The sequence below is a fragment of the Papio anubis genome, chromosome 6 (assembly GCF_008728515.1).
Source record: "Papio anubis isolate 15944 chromosome 6, Panubis1.0, whole genome shotgun sequence".
NCBI classification, from domain to species: domain Eukaryota; kingdom Metazoa; phylum Chordata; class Mammalia; order Primates; family Cercopithecidae; genus Papio; species Papio anubis.
Window position 1 is genome coordinate 26,119,882 of NC_044981.1, and position 18,561 is coordinate 26,138,442.

At 38.4% G+C, this 18,561-nt stretch overlaps 1 protein-coding gene and 1 non-coding gene across 2 annotated transcripts; both read right to left on the reverse strand.

Moving 5' to 3' along the window:
• Nucleotides 1-6,297: 6,297 nt before the first annotated feature.
• On the reverse strand, nucleotides 6,298-8,767 carry H1-6 (H1.6 linker histone, cluster member). Its single transcript, XM_003897167.5, has one exon. The coding sequence runs from the start codon at nucleotides 7,971-7,973 to the stop codon at nucleotides 7,347-7,349; it is 627 nt and encodes a 208-aa protein (XP_003897216.1). The 5' UTR covers nucleotides 7,974-8,767; the 3' UTR covers nucleotides 6,298-7,346.
• Nucleotides 8,768-13,001: 4,234 nt separating this feature from the next.
• On the reverse strand, nucleotides 13,002-18,486 carry LOC103883544. The gene is made up of 2 exons (XR_002521482.2): nucleotides 16,930-18,486; nucleotides 13,002-14,940 (listed from the first exon to the last, which is right to left on the reverse strand). It is a non-coding gene; the product is annotated as an uncharacterized LOC103883544 (transcript).
• Between the last annotated feature and the right edge of the window lie 75 nt (nucleotides 18,487-18,561).

An 18,561-nucleotide genomic window follows, 5' to 3' on the forward strand; every position in this document is an offset into this window, starting at 1 on the left:
GGCAACTGTTACCATCTTTTTAGGAATAGCAGCACTCCTAATGTTTGCTGCAGGGAAAAAGGAATCTCAGAATTTGCCTGATCCCTATGATTTTTTTCCTAAATATTTTGAAATATCTTTTAGATGTATTTTAAAATTTAAGGATGTTTTGTTCCATTCATACAGAATTTTTTTTTTCTTTCTTGAGACAGAGTATCACTCTGTCACCCAGGCTGGAATACAGTGGCATGATCTCAGCTCACTGCAACCTCTGCCTACTGGGTTCAAGTGATTTTACTGCCTCAGCCTCCTAAGCAGCTGAGACTACAGGCACACACCACCATATACGCCTAATTTTTTTGTATTTTTAGTAGAGATGGAGTTTCACCACGTTGGCCAGGCTGGTCTCGAACTCCTGACCTCAAATGAGCCGCCCTCCTCGGCCTCCCAAAGTGCTGGGATTACAGGTGTGAGCCACTGCTCCCGGCCAAATTTTTAACTTGTTTTGTTACTGTTAAGACAGCTCTCAGTCTGACACCAAGGCTGGTATGCAGTAGTGCCACCATGGCTCACTGCAGTCTCAACCTCCTGAGCTCAAGTGATCCTCTCACCTCAGCCTCCCGAGTAGCTGGGACCACCACGCCTGGCTCATGTTTTTCTGTTATTTATTGAAACGAGTTCTGGCTATGTTGCCCAGGCTGGTCTTGAACTCCGGAGCCCCGGTGATCCACTCGCCTCAGTGTCTGAAAGGTTTATCAGGCGTGAGACACCGTCCCCGGCCAGATTTCTAACTTTTGAATTCACATATTCATTTATTCTTTTTATCATTCAGGAAGAAATGTGGGGATGGGTAGCCTTGAAGCATCATCCACCAAGTTATTTTACACACTAGATTTAGATACAAAGTATTTTTTTATTTTTATTTTTTAAATCAAATTCTAACTTTTACTCTGAAGATTCTAAAAAGAATTTTGGAGTCTTTAATTCATACTTTGGGGGCAGAGGTATAAGTACCAATATTTGTATAACTTTCAGTGCAAGTCACGTAAGCTAACGTTAGTCTATTGAGTTAAATATCCTTGATTTATTCCTTAAACTGAGTCACCACATCGGCACTTTTTTTTTTTTTTTTTTAGACGGAGCCTTGCCTTGTTGCCCAGGCTGGAATGCAGTGGCGCGATCTCAGCTCACTGCAACCTCCGCCTCCCGGGTTCAAGCGATTCTTCTGCCCCAGCCTCAAAAGTAGGTGGGACCACAGGCACACGCCACCACGCCCGGCTAAATTTTGTATTTTTAGTAGAGACGGGGTTTCACCATTTTGGTCAGGCTGGTCTCAAACTCCTGACCTCGTGATCCGCCTACTCCGGCCTCCCAAAGTGCTGGGATTACAGGCGTGAGCCACCGCGCCCGGCCGAATGGCACTTTCATAAAACAGCAAATAACCAACTTCACTACTGCCCCAAGAGATTTACCATGTATATGAGGGCATCTGTTTTAAGTATGAGTATAATGTTACACAAAGAAGTGTAAGATTGGGTTCACAATTTCATCATTAAAACAAGTATAAAATACTTTGTGCTTTCTGTGTGCTATTAAGGAAGTATTCAAGGGAATTTTGAAAATCATATTTAATTACTATCATGTTTGTGAAATTTTTGAAACAAATGTTTAAGAGAGGATAATGTTAAAAATTATCTTTCCAGCCAGACCTGTTGGCTCACGCCAGTAATCCTAGCATTTTGGGAGGACAAGGTGGGCAGATCGCTTAAGCCCAGGAGTTCAAAACCAGCCTGGACAACATAGGGAAAGCCCATCTCTACAAAACACACAAAATTAGTCAGGTGTGGTCGTGCACAACTGTAGTCCCAGCTACTTGGGAGGCTGAGGTGGGAGGATCACTTGAGCCCAGGGAAGTGTAGCTACCATGAGCCATCATGGTGCCACTGCATTCCAGTCTGGGAAAACAAAAACAAAACAAAACAAAAAACAAGAAAAGAAAAAGAAAAGAAATTTTCTGTCGAAATATCTTTATTTTTAACAAATCAAAATGTATTAATACTGTTTATGGGAGAGTGCCCACACAAGTACAGCAAGCCTAGGAAGTTCAAGTTAAGAAACCTTTTAGTAAAATAATTTAAACTGAAAAGAAAAAGCAGAGATTTTTTCCTAGAATAGTAAGGAGTGGAGGTAAAAAAAAAAACCCAGCAGAGACATAGGTTATGCTACAGAATCAAAGATGTGCCAATGGCAATGACAGTTTAATTCAGAAAAAAAAAACCCAGAAAAATGGGTATTTTAAGATTGAGTATGCCTGAATTCTTCCCAGAGTGGAAAAATCCATTTTAAATATATATATATATACACCCTTTAATATTTGTTCTAACATTCATTGTTTTTGAGTCACTATCATTGAGAAAAGTTTAGAAAGGAGATATTAGGAGCAGGAAATAGAAAGTAAATAAAGTATCAAAATAAAAATGGGGTTTTATAAATAATATAATAGGCAAAATAAAGGAAAGGCATCCTAGACCTCTGGTTTAAATGAAGATGGCACTTGGCGAGATGAGTTCCAGGGTAGTTCACATGAGGTATGTTTTCAGAGAATTGTCATATTGCATATGCTGCTATATTTTTTATTTTCATGAATTAAAAGGCATGTTGAGATTTCAGAGTTTTACTTATGATCTTGGACTCTGCACTTTTTCTCTGTAATGTTTGACATTTGTTCCTAGCTAAGTCTCTAGTTATAAGGTATGTGTTATGGCATGTGGATAGTGAGTGGAAAAATCTAATAACTCAATTTGGGTCAGAAGAATGTAATCAATTATTTCAGAAGTGATAGAAACAATATGACATTTAGAGCATTCTGGCCTTTCCTGGGTCTTTTTTCTCCATTTCTGGATTTCTTTTCATGCGAGCAAGTCTGAGGTTACTATATGATGTCTCTCACAGGCCACAGTTCATTATAAATATTACCAATGGATATTCATTTATTAACCAGAGAGAGGTGGGTGGGGTTGGGTTTTTGTTTTTTAAAGAAAAGCGGATCTTATGGGCATTCTGGAAAGCTCTGGCAGGAAGCTAAGAATAAAATTTTGAATTGAGAAGTCCCTTTCTTCAAATCACATTCAGACCCAATTCTGCTCTTCTATTTATTTTTCAAGGGGATTAGCCTTATTTTAACACCAATAATCTTATCACGAAAACCTCCCAGAGGAAGACCCTGTAGACTTTGTAATGACCTTAATCAAGTATTAGCCCTACACTTCAATTAATCCCCAACTGTACAAAACGTATGTTCTTTTCTCTAAAGCTGGAGCAAGTTAAAAGGGGATTAAAAATGGTGGGAAGGGAAGAGTGTTTGGAATTTCAGGCACAACAGACAGGCACAGCAGGCCAGGAAGAGCGTCCCGGGAAAACATTTTTTCCAGACTTAAGTTTATGTTCCCTATCTCTCTCACAGACTTTTGCACGAAAATAAGTCATTCAATAAACATTTGAATCGAGATAGGGAAGGTGACGAAGAAGAAGTTTGCACTTATGAGGTTTTAATTTGCAATTATTTGGTTATCTTTTTGCCTTCTCAAACATAGGATCTTTAGGAGTGAAACTTCATAGCCAAACTTATACTTTGTCCAGCACAGAGAAGACTATCAAAATGCCTGGTGTAAATAAAATATTGAAATGATTGGGAGGTTAAGTCCCTTGACCTATAAATCTGACCTCCTTTAAACATTATTTGTACTTTTCCCAATAAACTATTGCGTAATTTATTAGTTATTAAGTGGAAATAGAAATTTGGAATGGGGCTGTGCTTAGCGTCATTAAGCTGACAGGAATACAGTGCATTCAGCTTGTAGAGACCCTTCCAGTCCCACGAAGAGCGAAGTCTCACTGGCCAATCAAAACAATGAACTCTTAATGAAAGTTTTCTTGCTCCACCCACTTGGTGACCTAATTTGAAAAATAAAAAATCCGCGCCAACTCATGTTGTTTTCAATCAGGTCCGCCAAGTTTGTATATAAGGGACTGTGTGCGTTCATAACCTCCAATGCTGTGGGAGTCATGTCTGGTCGTGGCAAAGGCGGAAAAGGATTGGGGAAGGGTGGTGCTAAGCGCCATCGTAAGGTGCTCCGGGATAATATCCAGGGCATCACAAAGCCGGCTATTCGCCGTTTGGCTCGGCGCGGTGGCGTCAAGCGCATTTCCGGTCTCATCTATGAGGAAACTCGAGGTGTGCTGAAGGTTTTCTTAGAGAACGTTATTCGAGACGCTGTTACCTATACGGAGCACGCCAAGCGCAAAACTGTCACAGCCATGGATGTAGTATACGCTCTAAAACGTCAGGGGCGCACTCTGTATGGCTTCGGCGGCTAAATCTAAGAATACGCGGTCTCCTGGAACTTCAAAAAAAACAAAAAAGGTCCTTTTCAGGGCCGCTCACAAAGTCGTCTAAAGAGCTGAAATGCGTTGCGAGAACGTGAGTCTGGATGGCAGAATTGACTGATAACTTGAATAAGAGTGATCTGTGTTTACAATGATCGGCCACATTTAACAAAATTTTGAAGCAGAAAGTAAGCATAGAGAGGTAAGCGCTAGTAAAGTGTCTCCAGAAAAGAAGCATTTGCTGGGCACAGTGGGTCACAATTGTAATCCAAGCACTTTGGTAGGCCAAGGCTGGCGAATCACGTGGTCGGGCGTTCAAGACCAGCCTGGCCAAGACGGCCAAACCCCAGTCTACTAAAAATACAAAAGTTAGCCGGGTGTGGTGGCAGGCGCCTGTAATCCCAGCTACTTGGGAGGCTGAGCCAGAGAACTGCTTGAACCCGGGAGACGGAGGTTGCAGTGAGCCGAGACTGTGCCACTGCACTCCATGCACTCCAGCCTGGGTGACAGATTGAGTCTCCATCAAAAAAAAAGAAAAAAAAAAGTGGTCTAATAATCCTCAGAACTGGAGGAAGAACCATAACTGGTTGATTTTGTTTTTAACCTTATGTATGCCAGGCATGCTAGCCTTGTATACACACAAGGCTAAAGGAGCAAAGGTGCAGGAAGCCATCTTGAGGGATTCGCATATTCTTGAGAGACTGGCCAGCTGCTGAGAGAAGTCAGTTTTTCATCCTCACTGTATATGATGAAAATCTGGTGACAGTCGATTGCTGGGCACAGAATTTAGACAAAAGGGCTCTCTGCTATGTCAGGCAAGTGAGGCATATTTTTGCACAATCCTTGTAATTCCAAACTCATTGGGAAACAATACAATTACATCCAAACAGGAAAGGTCTGTGGTTGATTTTATCTATACAAGTTTAAAACATAATGTTTAGTTGTTTCTCATTATAGGACACAACTTAATTTTTAAAAAGATTCCAAACTATACAAATAAGTTCAGAAAAGTGAGGTACTATTGAACCGTCTGGAAAACATACATGTCTGTGAAATAATGCAATGCATAGTTTTGCAGGGGACTTTGTTCAAAGTTTCTCGAAACACCATGGTCCAAGATAGACTAACATTGACTGAATATTTTTGATGGTAAGAATACTAAATCACAAATCAAGGGAAAATTAAACTATGTTTGTTTAAAGAGAAATGTACTTTAGCTCAGACCCCGAGACTTAAAACAATTTTGTGATTCAGGAAGGTTGAATTCAGACCCTAACTGGGCAGCCTCCAACATTTTCATTAAGGTTTGGATTCTTAAAATTTTTCAGTCTTCAGAATGCTCTGGCAGTCTGATGAAACCTACACTTTTTTTTTTTTTTTTTGAGACGGAGTCTCGCTCTGTCACCCAGGCTGGTGTGTGCAGTGGCGCGATCTCAGCTCACTGCAAGCTCCACCGCCCAGGTTCACGCCATTCTCCTGCCTCTGCCTCCTGAGTTAGCTGGGACTACAGGCACCCGCCACCACGCCGGGCTAATTTTTTTGTATTTTTAGTAGAGATGGGGTTTCACCGTGTTAGCCAGGATGGTCTCGATCTCCTGACCTCGTGATCCGCCTGCCTCGGCCTCCCAAACTGCTGGGGTTACAAGCGTAAGCCACCACGTCCGACCCAGATTATTTTCATAAATAAGATACTTAAAGTAATTCATAAGGTTACAACTGTATTAGATCAATATTAAAATAATTATCAAACCACTTGACTGTGTTTTTGTTGACATATCAAATATAAATAAGCAAGCATGATTTTCAAGATTCTTGCAACAACTATAACCTACAAATTTGTTATTTCTATCAGTCACACTCAATGGAAGAAAATTCTAAATTTCAGCTAGTTAATGAATAGATGAAAAAAAAAAAAAACTCCCCTAATCCATATTCTGGGACACCTTGATTCCCATTTATTCATCCCTTGAAGTCGGTGGACAGCATATTAAGAAACAATAGTTATAATGACACCACAGAAAGAAAGACTAGAATGTAGTACTTGTGTTTAAAAATAAAAGTATCAGCAAATTGTTTGGATGCTGAATTGCTCTCCACTCCCTTCTTTGACACTGGCATTTCCAGAACTTAGATGCTCTTATATGTAAAAGCCTACTCTAGTGCACCATTGAGTTTTTCAGGATTGGACATCAGATTTTGTAGTTCTTGGACCTCTAGGTATACACCACGTCTTTGACAAGAAGCCCTTTTTCTTTTTTAACTTTTTTTTTTTTTTTTAAGTTTTGAGACAAGGTCTCACTGTCATCCAGGCTGGAGTGAAGTAGTACGATCATAGCTCACTGTATCCTTAAAATCCTGGGCACAGGGACTAAGGGAGCGTGCCAACCATGCTTGACTAATTTACTTTTTTGTAAAACCAGTAGTCTCCAACCTTTTTGACACCAGAGACTGGTTTTGTCTAAGACAAATATACTGCGGACGAGGGGATGCAGGGGCTGGGGGCGATGGTTTCCAGACTAAAACTGCTCCAACCTCAGATCATCAGGCATTAGATTGTCACAAGGAGCCTGAAAGCTAGTTCCCTTGCATGCGCCATTCACAATACGGTTTGAGCTTATGAGAATCTAATGCTGCAGCTAACCTAATAGGCGGTGCAGCTCAGGTGGTTAATGTTCACTCACCCCTTAGCTGTGCGACCCAATTCATAACGTGCCACCGACAAGAACCGGTACCGGTCGGTGGCCAGGGGAAATGGGGACCACTGGTATAGATGGTAGTCCGGCTATATTGCGCAGGATGGTCTTGAATCCTGGACTGAATTCTCCCACCTCAAGACTTTTCAACTCAGCTGCATCACAACTTAAACCTATAGTTAACTGTCATAGAAATTAAGTTTCCAGTGTTACGCCATTTTAAAATAATGTGGGTGGCTCTTAAAAGAGCCTTTGGGTTCTTTTGAAATCGGCCTCCTGGAAAGCTCTTTACTTCCTAGATGTGGCCTTTCTAATATTAGCTTTATGATGTTGAGTCAATTTTGGCTTCGTGGCCCTTGCCTTCACTGGGCTCTTCTGCTGTTGCTTACCCTTGGCTCCTTTAGCCTTTCTCCCGCTCCTAACAGCTTTTTTAGGAGCTGTCGCCCTCGGTTTCTTGGCTCTCTTATTGGTTTTAGCAGTCTTTGGTGACTTGGAGTCTCTGGATAAAACCAGCTTCTTGGTCTTGGCAGAAGCTGACTTGTTAGCCTTCCTCCTGGTAGATTTAGGAAGGACCTTCTTACTAAGCTTAAAGGAACCGGAGGCACCAGTACCCCTGGTTTGCACCAGGATTCCCTTGTTCACTAAGCTCTTGAGGGACAGTTTAATGCGGCTGTTATTCTTCTCCACGTCGTAGCCAGCAGCGGCCAGTGCCTTCTTGAGCGCAGCCAGAGACATGCCTACTCGTTCTTGTGACACTGAAAGGGCCTCGGTGATCAACTTGGACACAGAAAGACTCGGTGCTTTGCGACTTGCACTTGTCAAGCCAGCCGGCTTCTTCCCTCTCTTCTTGGTTAGAGGTTTCTCCATGACGGCTGAAACAGCACCGGCAGAAGCTGCAGGCACGGTTTCAGACATAACAGCAGAGAAACGCAAAATGTAATAACCAGCGAAAAGCGTAAAACGCCGCGGGGCCGCGGGGCCTTATATAGGGTAGGGCGCGCTGTGATTGGTGCATCACCTAGGCACCGCCCCCGCCCCTTGCAGGAGGAGTATTTGTGTTTGTTTTACCCGGAAAAGTTGACTATAACAAACCCCCTCTGTACAGAATCTCCCAGGATCTAGTGCTGAATGACCTGGGGAGATTCATATTTCACATGACTTTTCGCTTTTTAATGAAAAATGACCCTGGATGCCAAAACTATTCGAGAAAGCCCTCGATTTTCAGTCAAATCAAGGAGAGGAACAAAACTTCCCCTTTCCCTTGTAAATTAATAAGTAATTTTTGGCAGAAGACTTATTTCATCTCTTCAGAGTGGTCTTCCAAATGAATAGCTTCAAATCGGTAGAGGACATAAATTATTCACGCCATGATTTTTATTTAAAATTATTTATATATGTGATGGAAGTAACACAGATCTCTTAGTTGTCTAATTGCAGAGTCACAAAATGCTTATAGAATTTTCAAAAGACTGCAGAGGATGTCTTTAGGCATGTGCAATCTAATAAACCATAATCCACAGGAACATGGGTTGTCTGTGATTAAAGGTGCTCCCAAGTCCCTGTAGCTTTATAGAGAACTCTCAAGGATGGGGTAATATCAAGATCTCACACATTACGTAAGATTGGCCATAATCAGGCCACTCTCATGACCGGTGTCCTCAACTGAGTTTTGCTTATGGTTTCATTAATTGAAGTCCCCTCTATCCCCCTGCCCACCCCTACCTCCCCAGATAAACCAACACAGCCCCTCCCCTAAATTAACTATAAAACATTAGGTAGGAACCCTAGACTCAAGAACCTACTGGAAACTACAGACCCCATGTCTAACAAGACTGGGCAGGTTGGCTGGGTGCAGTGGTTCATGCCTATAATCCCAGCACTTCCAGAGGCTGGAGGCCAGGAGTTCAAGACTAAGTTGGCCTGGTCCCTACCAGAAAAAAAAAAAAAAAAAAAAAAATTAGCTGGGTGTGGTGGCACATGCCTGCAGTCCAGCTTCTGGGTAGACTGAAGAGGATCACTTAGAGCCCAGGAGTTTGAAGTTGCAGCTACTGTAGTCCAGCCTGGGCAGACTTCCATCTCTGAATTGCTTAATTAATTAATTAATTAACTGAGCTGGCAGATTTGGCTGCATAGCTGTGGGGAAAGGGTTGTTGGAATAATGTCCACTATGCTCCCCTGAGCTTCTACTGGAACAGGTCTTTGTGAGAGGCCTGGAGATAAGAGATTGCTCACAAAGGCCAAGGCCTTTCTGGGATGCTGAGTGAGTTTACTGTGGTCACAGCTTAGGGTTTCAGCAAAGGAAAACTCCATAAGGGCCGTTTTGTGAAGATCCCCAAATACTTGTGTGAGACATTTGGTAGACACTGGAAGTTTGTTTTGTTTTGTTTTGTTTTGTTTTGTTTTGAGACAGAGTTTTGCTCTTGTTGCCCAGGCTGGTGTGCAGTGGTGTGATCTCGGCTCAGTTCAACCTCCACCTCCCAGGTTCAGGCAATTCTCCTGCCTCAGCCTCCCAATTAGCTGGGATTATAGGCGCCCACCACCACGTCTGGCTAATTTTTTGTATTTTTAGTAGAGATGGGGTTTCATCATGTTGGCCAGGCTAGTCTCGAACTCCCCACCTCAGGTGATCTGCCCGCCTCTGCCTCTAAAGTGCTGGGATTACAGGCCTGAGCCACCACACCCGGCCGACATTGGAAGTTTTTAAGCACATAATTTGTTGTATCGTTGTAGTTGTCTTGGGTTTAGATTTATTACATAAACAATCATTATTGAGAAGGGCCCACAGTCAGAGGTTGGGAGTCTGTTGCAATAGTCTCAGAAACATGGCAAAGACCTTGCCTAAGGGGACAGTGTGGTAAAGGAGAGAGTCTACATTTGAAATATTTCTGAAACAAAAGCCAAAAGATAAGACTTCAAACTTCTGATTGCAAAGTGAGGTAGAAGTTTCTTTCTTTCTCTCTCTCTGTTATACCCATACAAACACACATATGCATAAACACCTGAAAAAAAAAAAAATTCAGGAAACAGGCCAGGTAAGGTGACTCACACCTATAATCCCATAAATTTGGGAGGCTGAGGCTAGTGAATCACTACAGCCCAGGAGTTCAAGGCCAGCCTAAGCAACATAGCAAGACCCTACCTCTATAATTAAAAAATTACCCGGGTGTGGTGGCATGTACCTGTGATCCCAGTTACTCAAAAGGCTGAGGTGGGAGAATCACTTGGGCCCAGAAGGTCAAGGCTGCAGTGAGCATGATCGTGCCACTGCACTTTAGCCAGGGCAACAAAGTGAGACCCTGTCTCAAAAAAAAAAAAAATTTTTTTTTGGAAAACACCAGCACTTTAGTATATTCTATTGTGGACTAGTTCATTTTTAAAAGAACACTGGCTTGGAAATCATGAGATTGATTTCACAACTCACTAAAGCACTGTGTCACTCAGTTTGGAAAATATTTCTCTTTAGAGAGATTACAGGTATATATTTCTGAGCACCTGTATGTTTTTACATTTGTTTGGCTTCTCTGACCTTTGATATTTCCTGAGTGTTGTACCAGTAAATATTAGCGGCTAGGGGTCAAATTGTGGATCAGGTTGATCCATATTTACAAGTTGACAGATATGTTACTCCATTGCTTTAAAACTAACACAGAATTAGAGAATTTAGAAAATTCTTACATTCTGTAATTTAAGACCCAGAAAAAAATGATTCATACTTTGCATTAGATAGCTAAAAAGGTACCATAAAAACAAATGATATCCACATATATATTGTATATAGTGCTTCTCCTGTGCCAGTCACTATCCTAAGTTTTTCTCCCCTCCCCCAAAACTGTAGGAATTCAGTTTATAGGTGAAAAAACTGAGGCACAGGAATGTCACATGACTTGCCCTCGCTGTGTTGCCCAGGCTGGTCTTGAATTCCTGGACTCAAGCAATCCTCTTTCTTCATCCTCTCAAAGTGCTGGGACTACAGGCATAAGCCACTGTGCCCAGTCAGGAAATTCAGTCTTCTAAACATTCATTATTGAAATCATACTTCCCTAAACATTTTCTTAGATAAACTTTGGCATCTCTAACTTCTAAGTAGCAAAGTCATGGAAACAGTCACAAAGCAAATAACTATTCTCTTTTAAAAATAATAAATTCTTATCTCTGGTGACAAGAAAAGTATACAGCCCATTTTTTAAAGTATTAATTTTACATTCTAGTTTTTTTTTAATGTTTACCATATATTTCTCTTTCTACGTATGTATGAGAGTGAATAAAATAAAGGCATCTACAGATTTTTACATGTTCAGTGAGATCAGCAGGATTTCACTTGACAGCACTCTTATACCATACTCACTTCTTGGCTTTTCCTGATATCTAACATTTTTAAAACAAGTACTCCCTTTTCATACGATTCTTCCTTTTTCAAGAACTATTTTTGAACTTCATATTTGATTCGCAATAATTTTCACACATTATTTTACCATTAACCTTAACTCTCTGTTCAAATGATTTCTTCATTTTCAAAGTATTTTATTTGAACTGCTTTTTTTTGTTCAACTACTGAGTATTTAATTTGCCTGTTTTGTAGAAAGGGTATGTAGATAATTCCATGTTTTGTAAAAGTTGTCTCTAAAAATCTACGAAGTGCAAGTATGATGCTATTACAGGGCTGAGAGACACAGAAACACAAACAATAAAAAAATTTTTTTAAAGTATTATTTGGTCTCTAAAGAATTTATCTATTTTGGGAGATAAAATCCAAACATAAGCAATGACAACAATTATTTTGTGCTTAAATCAACGTCCAAGACAATAATTGACCCAGGATTTCAAGGCAGGGTGTTTTGAAATCACTGAGAGAGTATAGCAAAGAGGGTATCCTCTCTGTTCAGATGAAGCTGAATAATTTGCTCAGTAGGTTTCTGCTGCTCATTTATAAACTGCACATCTTCTGTAGTCCTGGAAAATGTCTGAGAGGGGAACTAACATCAAGGCCACCATTTAATTAGGAAGTTCTGGAAGTACCTGACCTGGAAGAAAGATTAACATAGCTGAAAATCACCCATAGGGGAAACATCTAGGTAATCTTATTTCTGTTCCACCTGACATTTCAACCTCTCTTTTCAGCTCTAAGTATATAAGCACTTATATGTAAGCAAAGAAATGTACCCACATCATGTTGTTTTTTAAATCTATGCTTAACATTTATAATGCTAACAACACAGACTGATGTCCAAAACATTTCTATGAACAGCTCATTACTGGATGACTGAAATAATTTTTCCAAGCCACTTGGAGGCTAGTGAGTCAGTTTTCAAAAACAAGGAGAGAAAAACATTAGAATTTAGGGTGATGTTTCTGTTGCATTGTAATCCAGAATACAGAATAGTCAGAAAAAAGCAGAAAGTCTTTCTTCTTAAATTTTCTGAAAACCAAGGTGTGAATTAAGATGGTACATGCCTACTTCCCTTTGCCTTTAGCCTTTTTTCCTGCATGGAACATAGATATGACCCCTAGACATGCTGCATATGACCATGAGGTTGAAAGCTATATGGAAGATAGCTAACACAGGATGATAGAAGAGACCTGCATACTTGGGCAGCCTAGACAGCTCCTGACAGCCCCCAACAAACCACCCTAGCCTTCTTGCCAATCGAGAAAAACAAATCCCTTTCTGGCTAATCCACTGAAGTGAATTTCTGTAAAATGTGGCCCAATGTATCCATAATTGATATATAAATATTAGTTTAGTGGGTGGCACCTCTCCATGAGCATGTCGACTTCATAAGGCTAAAATTTTTGTCTGTCATGTGCAATTGTCCCATTACAGTGCCTGGTACATGGGAACAGCTCAACTGTGCATACCCATTGAAGAAATAGATGCATGGCCAATCAAATTTCCAGGTATATCTCATATCTTTCCATTAAAAAAAAGTAAGCATACAGCATATCTCCTTCCAGTTTATTTATTTTTCTCTCTAGGACCAATTTACAGTCTATCAGCAGTGCATGAGCACCTGTTTCAACACATACAAACCCCTCCAAGACTATAAAGATATCATTAAGCTTTATATCACTGTCAGTTAAGTGGTAAACAGTTTTGTACATACTTTGCATTTTTGTTTTTCATGAGGTTCAATGTTTTACATGGGTAAGTTGTTAGAATATATTTATTCAAGATGAGGCATTTCTCTCCTGGTGAGACATCTTGGTCTAATGCTGACTCTGGGGACATTTGGCTGTTGACTGTGAGGTGGCTATCTACATGTGGAGTTGAGGAGTCCTGACCTGGGATTGAGGAGAACAAGGTCAACTTCTCACCTCACTTGTTTCTGGCCTTTGTGACCTTGGACAAGTTTAACTTTTATCTCTCCTAGTCTTAGTTTTCTTGTCTGTAAGTGACAGCAATGATGCTGTCTTAGTTGGCTTGGGCTGCCAGAACAAAATACCATTGATTGTGTGGTTTAAACAATAAAATTTTATCACAGTTCTGGAAACTGGAAGTCTCAGAGCAGAGTATAGCATGGCTGGATTCTGGTGAGGGCTCTCTTGCTGGCTTGTAGAGTGCTACCTTCTCACAGTGAGCTCACATAGCCTTTCCTCAGTATGTGTGCAGAGCTCTCTTTCTCTTTTTTTAAAAAAATAATTTAATTTGGAAGTACAGAATCTTCCTCTTGTTATAAGGCCACCAATCCTGTCCAGTTAGGAACACATCCTAATAACCTCATTTAACCTTAATTACCTCTTATAAGTCCTGTCTAGGAATAGAGTCATATTGGGGCTTACGGCTTCAATATACGAATTTGGGGGGATGGGGAGACAATTCAGTCCATAGTAAACACTTTCTCAAAGAGTAGTTATAATGTTTATAAGAGACAATGTAGGTAACAGTAGTTTCAGTTGCATGCAGCTAAGTGCAGTTTAGTATCCCTTCAGAGTCCTCCGCAGAAGAAGCACCTGATAAATATTATTTATTTGGCCTTAACCTAAGGTATTATTCTTTATATAGTGCCTTCCCATGGAATGATTGATATCATGTTTATTATTTTGTAGCACAGTTTATTTCTAATAGGGTCATGGCTAACAAGAAATATGGGAAAAATGACCCTCACTAATAAAGTCATTAAAATAAAGAAATGTAATTTCAATTTTTTTTCTTTTTGGGGGCCTATTAGGTTAACAATGCTTTTAAAAATCTATTGTAAATATGAGTGCTATAAAACAGGAATTTCCATATTATGGTGGGATTATAAATTGGCATGATGCTGATAGCAATTTGGCAATGTACATGTTAAGAACCTTAGAAAATGTTTTTCACCTTTGATTTAGTATTTCCACTTCATGAAGTCTATCTTTAGGAAATAATATTTGAACAAAGATTTATGTAGAAAGATGTGTGAGCTTTACAATCTATAATGCATAAAATGGGAATCAATTAAAATAGTCAATAACGAATACATAATTATCAGTGTATCCATAAATTATACATCCATAAAAAATGTTTCTAAGTATATTTATCTAAATATATATATCATTTGCATCTAAATTTATTTTATATATGATACATGATGTGAGATATAAATATATATGAATATGAACATATATGCTATACATATAAAAAGAATAGGAGATACTAGAAGTTATTTTAATTTTGTCTTTATGTTTCTCATTTCATAAATGTCTATGAAGAACATTTTAATAGTTTTATACATAGAAAAAAACAACCTAATTTTTCTTAGCCAGGTGTTCATTGGTCTTTTTTTGATTGTTCAAAATACCTCCATTTATCTTCTTTTAGGATCACTCATTCTCATTGGTTTATTTGCAAGATGAAACAGTGTCCAGCAGTGACGACTGTTGGAAAAGATGTGTCTAAAAGCTGTTGTCTCCCCTGGAGAAAAGAGAGAGAGTGATTGATTCACTTCTGTAATTTATCAGATATGAGATATTATATTTGACTCTGAAAACAATGATAATGATGATGGCTAAAGTTCATTGGATGTTTGCTCTCTGCCAGGCAGTGTTTTAGGCACTTCACATAATAGATACCAAGGCATTTAGTTGTTACAACAACTTTATGAGACACCTGCTGTCATTCTCCTTGTGTTATAGATGAGGAAATTAAGTCACAGAGAGGTTAAGTTTCCCAGGTAGCACAGCTGTTGGATAGTGAGCCTGTGCAGTAAAGCCACACCCTCTAGCTCTTGAATTTCTGTATGCTTTTAAAAGATGAACATAACCTAGTCATTGTCCTAAGGTTCCATTTGATCTAACCTTGAAGGATTTAAGTCCTTAGGAATATGCCTAGAGAGCTAATTTCATATAAGCGGGGAAAAAAAAGGGTATTTTTTCTCAACATGTTGGACCCAGGTAAACATATTATGATCAACTGGCATTTTTATATCAAATAACTTATGAAATTCTTATAATGTATAGAAGGCCAACTCCTACCAAAGTTATCAGTCATAAGCTGCTTCAAGTCCTTTTAGGAGTATCAAGATGGTTATAAATAAAATTTGTCAAACAGCAGTAAACACAGTGGTTTATATGCATTAAGGATCTTTAATCCTCACATATTTCTAGAAAGTAGGTGGTATTACCATCACCCATAACGTATAGAGAAGGATACTAATGCACAGAGAGATTAAATGACCTGCCTCAGAGTCCCACAGCTGATATGTGGTGATCTGGGAGTCAAACTTGGAGTTTGTCTCCAAAGGCTTCACTTTTTGTCATCATTGAGCAATGCTGTGCAGCCATTTTAGTAACATGATACCATGTCCAGAACTAGTGTTCTATAGTTGCTATTTCATTTAATCCTCACCTCATCTTTATGAGTAGGGCAATTATTACCACTCTATAGGCTCAGGGTAGTTGAGTTGGTTAAACTGTGACTCAAAGACATTTAATTATTGGCATACTATTTACTTGTGCACAGGGTATATCAAGCAATGGACTGATCTCACTCAACAAAGTATTTTAAAAAGATGGTTTATAAAATAGAAATGTGAGAAAAAAACACCAAACTGTCTAGGAATAGGATGTTATGTTTGCCCATTATTTTCAGTAGAAAAGAGTTTAGTATGGATAGTCTCTTCTTATATAAACCAATACTGTTAAAAGAAAACAATTACTGATTCTCTAGAAACACTTAAGATTGGCTGTGCAGCACTGTGGCTATCTCTGTGTAATATTTTTCACTGACAATCAACATTTCCATGTTAGGTAGGCCATGTCTTCATGATTTCTGGTACCAGAGTTTTTCAACTCCTCCATTCTTGGTAATAATAGCTCATAAAGGAGCAAGTATAACCATGTGAGTTTGTTTATTTATTTATTTATTTATTTATTGACAGTGGCTTTGTAACATCATTTAATTATTTGCATATTAGAGAAGCAGAGAAGTAGGGCAAAAAAAAAAAAAGTTATGAGGGTAATTGCAAATATTATAAGAATTCCTTAAAGTCCAAATTGTCTCCAAGAATTTAATTGGCTTGTCTTAGTTAGACGAATACGTCTCAGAGATCAGTTTGGTCAACTTTAATTAAACAGGTTCATTTTTCCTAATTGATTTTTTTGACTCAAATGTGGGCCATACGCAGAAATAAATTATCTAGTAAACATTCTTAAATAAATTATCTAGTAAACATTCTTGTTTAGGAACTTTTAGTCAAGGTATAAAGGTCCTTGTTACAAACCTGCAAAAAGTTAGCATGCCATTCTCATAGTAAAATATAACTGAGATTTGTTTATTTCTTTGTTTTTTAATACGTGGGAGGGCCAGATCAAAATTTAATAACTGGTAAGACAGATAATGGAGAAAAGGACAAAACAGAATAATACCACAGGTAAAAGAAGGAAGAAGCTATCTCTTTCAGACCTAATCTTCATCTGTAGACTTTGAAGAGGAAACTTCCCACTTCCAGAATTCTGGAGGTCTTTTAATGAATCTCAGAACTGTATTTTCAGTGACAGTGTATATCTCAGTGGGATTCCAAATGGGTTTACACTGGGAAGCACATATCCATCTGCTCTGAAGTATAAAAGCAGTATTTGTTGTTTGAAGTACTGAAAATGGAGGTTCCAGCATTGTTATAATGTCAGAGAAGATTGGCTATTACATTAAGATATGAATATAAATCATACCTATATAAAAATAAGAAAAAGATTGAAGTCTTATTTTAGAGTGACAATCCACAGTAAATTGAATGTACCACATTAACAAACAGTAACAACTTTTTAAATAAGTAAAGGCTCAAGGTAGTCATTATCTTGAATGCTTACTTGTGTTTCTCTGTAGCTACAGTGCTTGGTAGAGTCAGAGCTGTTTGGATTAACCATAGCCCTTAAATAAAGCAGGCAATTGTATTCCCTCATAGGCATGAAGAAAACAGAGGCAGTCATCCAAAACCTGCATGGTCCTCTAGGCCCACAGGTATACAGTACGTGATTTACAAATCTAAAGTGGCAAAAGCAAGAGTATCTATTCTAAGGCTATCGTATGTTCTCTTATCTGTTTATCAATGGTTATTCAAAACTGTGTAAAAATGTTATTTGCATAAACTACACAGGTTTTTGTGATTTGTATTTTGTACCCTCCAATTTAGAAATTGTCCAGGTATCCAAAGATTAAGCATTAATTTACTCAATTTAATAATATTCATCTAAATTCTTAAAGTTATCACACATTGTGAATTCAGTACTTAAGCTCACACATTGAATCCTTATAATTAGTAGCATAAAATTTAATTCCATTTTTTCAAATGACATTATCTATTATGATTTAATTTGGTTCAATGAATAATTTACAATTTTAAAATATAAATAAAGTGATGTTAACTCATCTCACCAGTACAGCTAGTGGAAGAAATATAGTACACTCAAATTAAATTAGTTTTTGTTTTTTAGAAAATAAACCCTAAACTTGTGTATACTATAATATTATACTAATATTATTTTTACATTATGATAAGGAGCCATTTTTAAAATGAAATTATTAAGCCAATTTGTCCAAAAAATAATCTTGATTAGATATATTATATATTTTCCCTATAAAAGAACATACCTAATAAAAAAGTATTAACATTTTTAAGTTATGTAAAAATTGTGAAGTATTTTTTTTTTTTTTAAATACTTTAACCTGTTAACTAAGAACACTAATGAAACTCACAGTTAAACTTCTTTTCTCTGAGTTACAACTTAAACAGGTAGCACATTTAAAGCACAAGGAAAATTTTTAATTTTTTTTAGACAAATGAATTTTTATTTAAATTGATGTATTTTAAGTCTTTATGTAAGCCAACTAAAATTTAAGATTACATTATAATTAATTAATTCCCTGAAGTGGATAATTTCACAGTTATTTAAATTCATAAAATAAGATAGTCTTTTCTGGGCACAGTGGCTCATGCCTGTAATGACATCACTTTGGGAGGCTGAGGTGGATCACCTGAGTTCGAGACCAGCTTGGCCACCATGGCGAAACCCCATCTCTACTAAACCATCTCAAAAA

Bases quoted from the DNA above. Each gene is read 5' to 3' on its own strand.
- H1-6 (XM_003897167.5), bottom strand. From the start codon at position 7,973: ATGTCTGAAACCGTGCCTGCAGCTTCTGCCGGTGCTGTTTCAGCCGTC.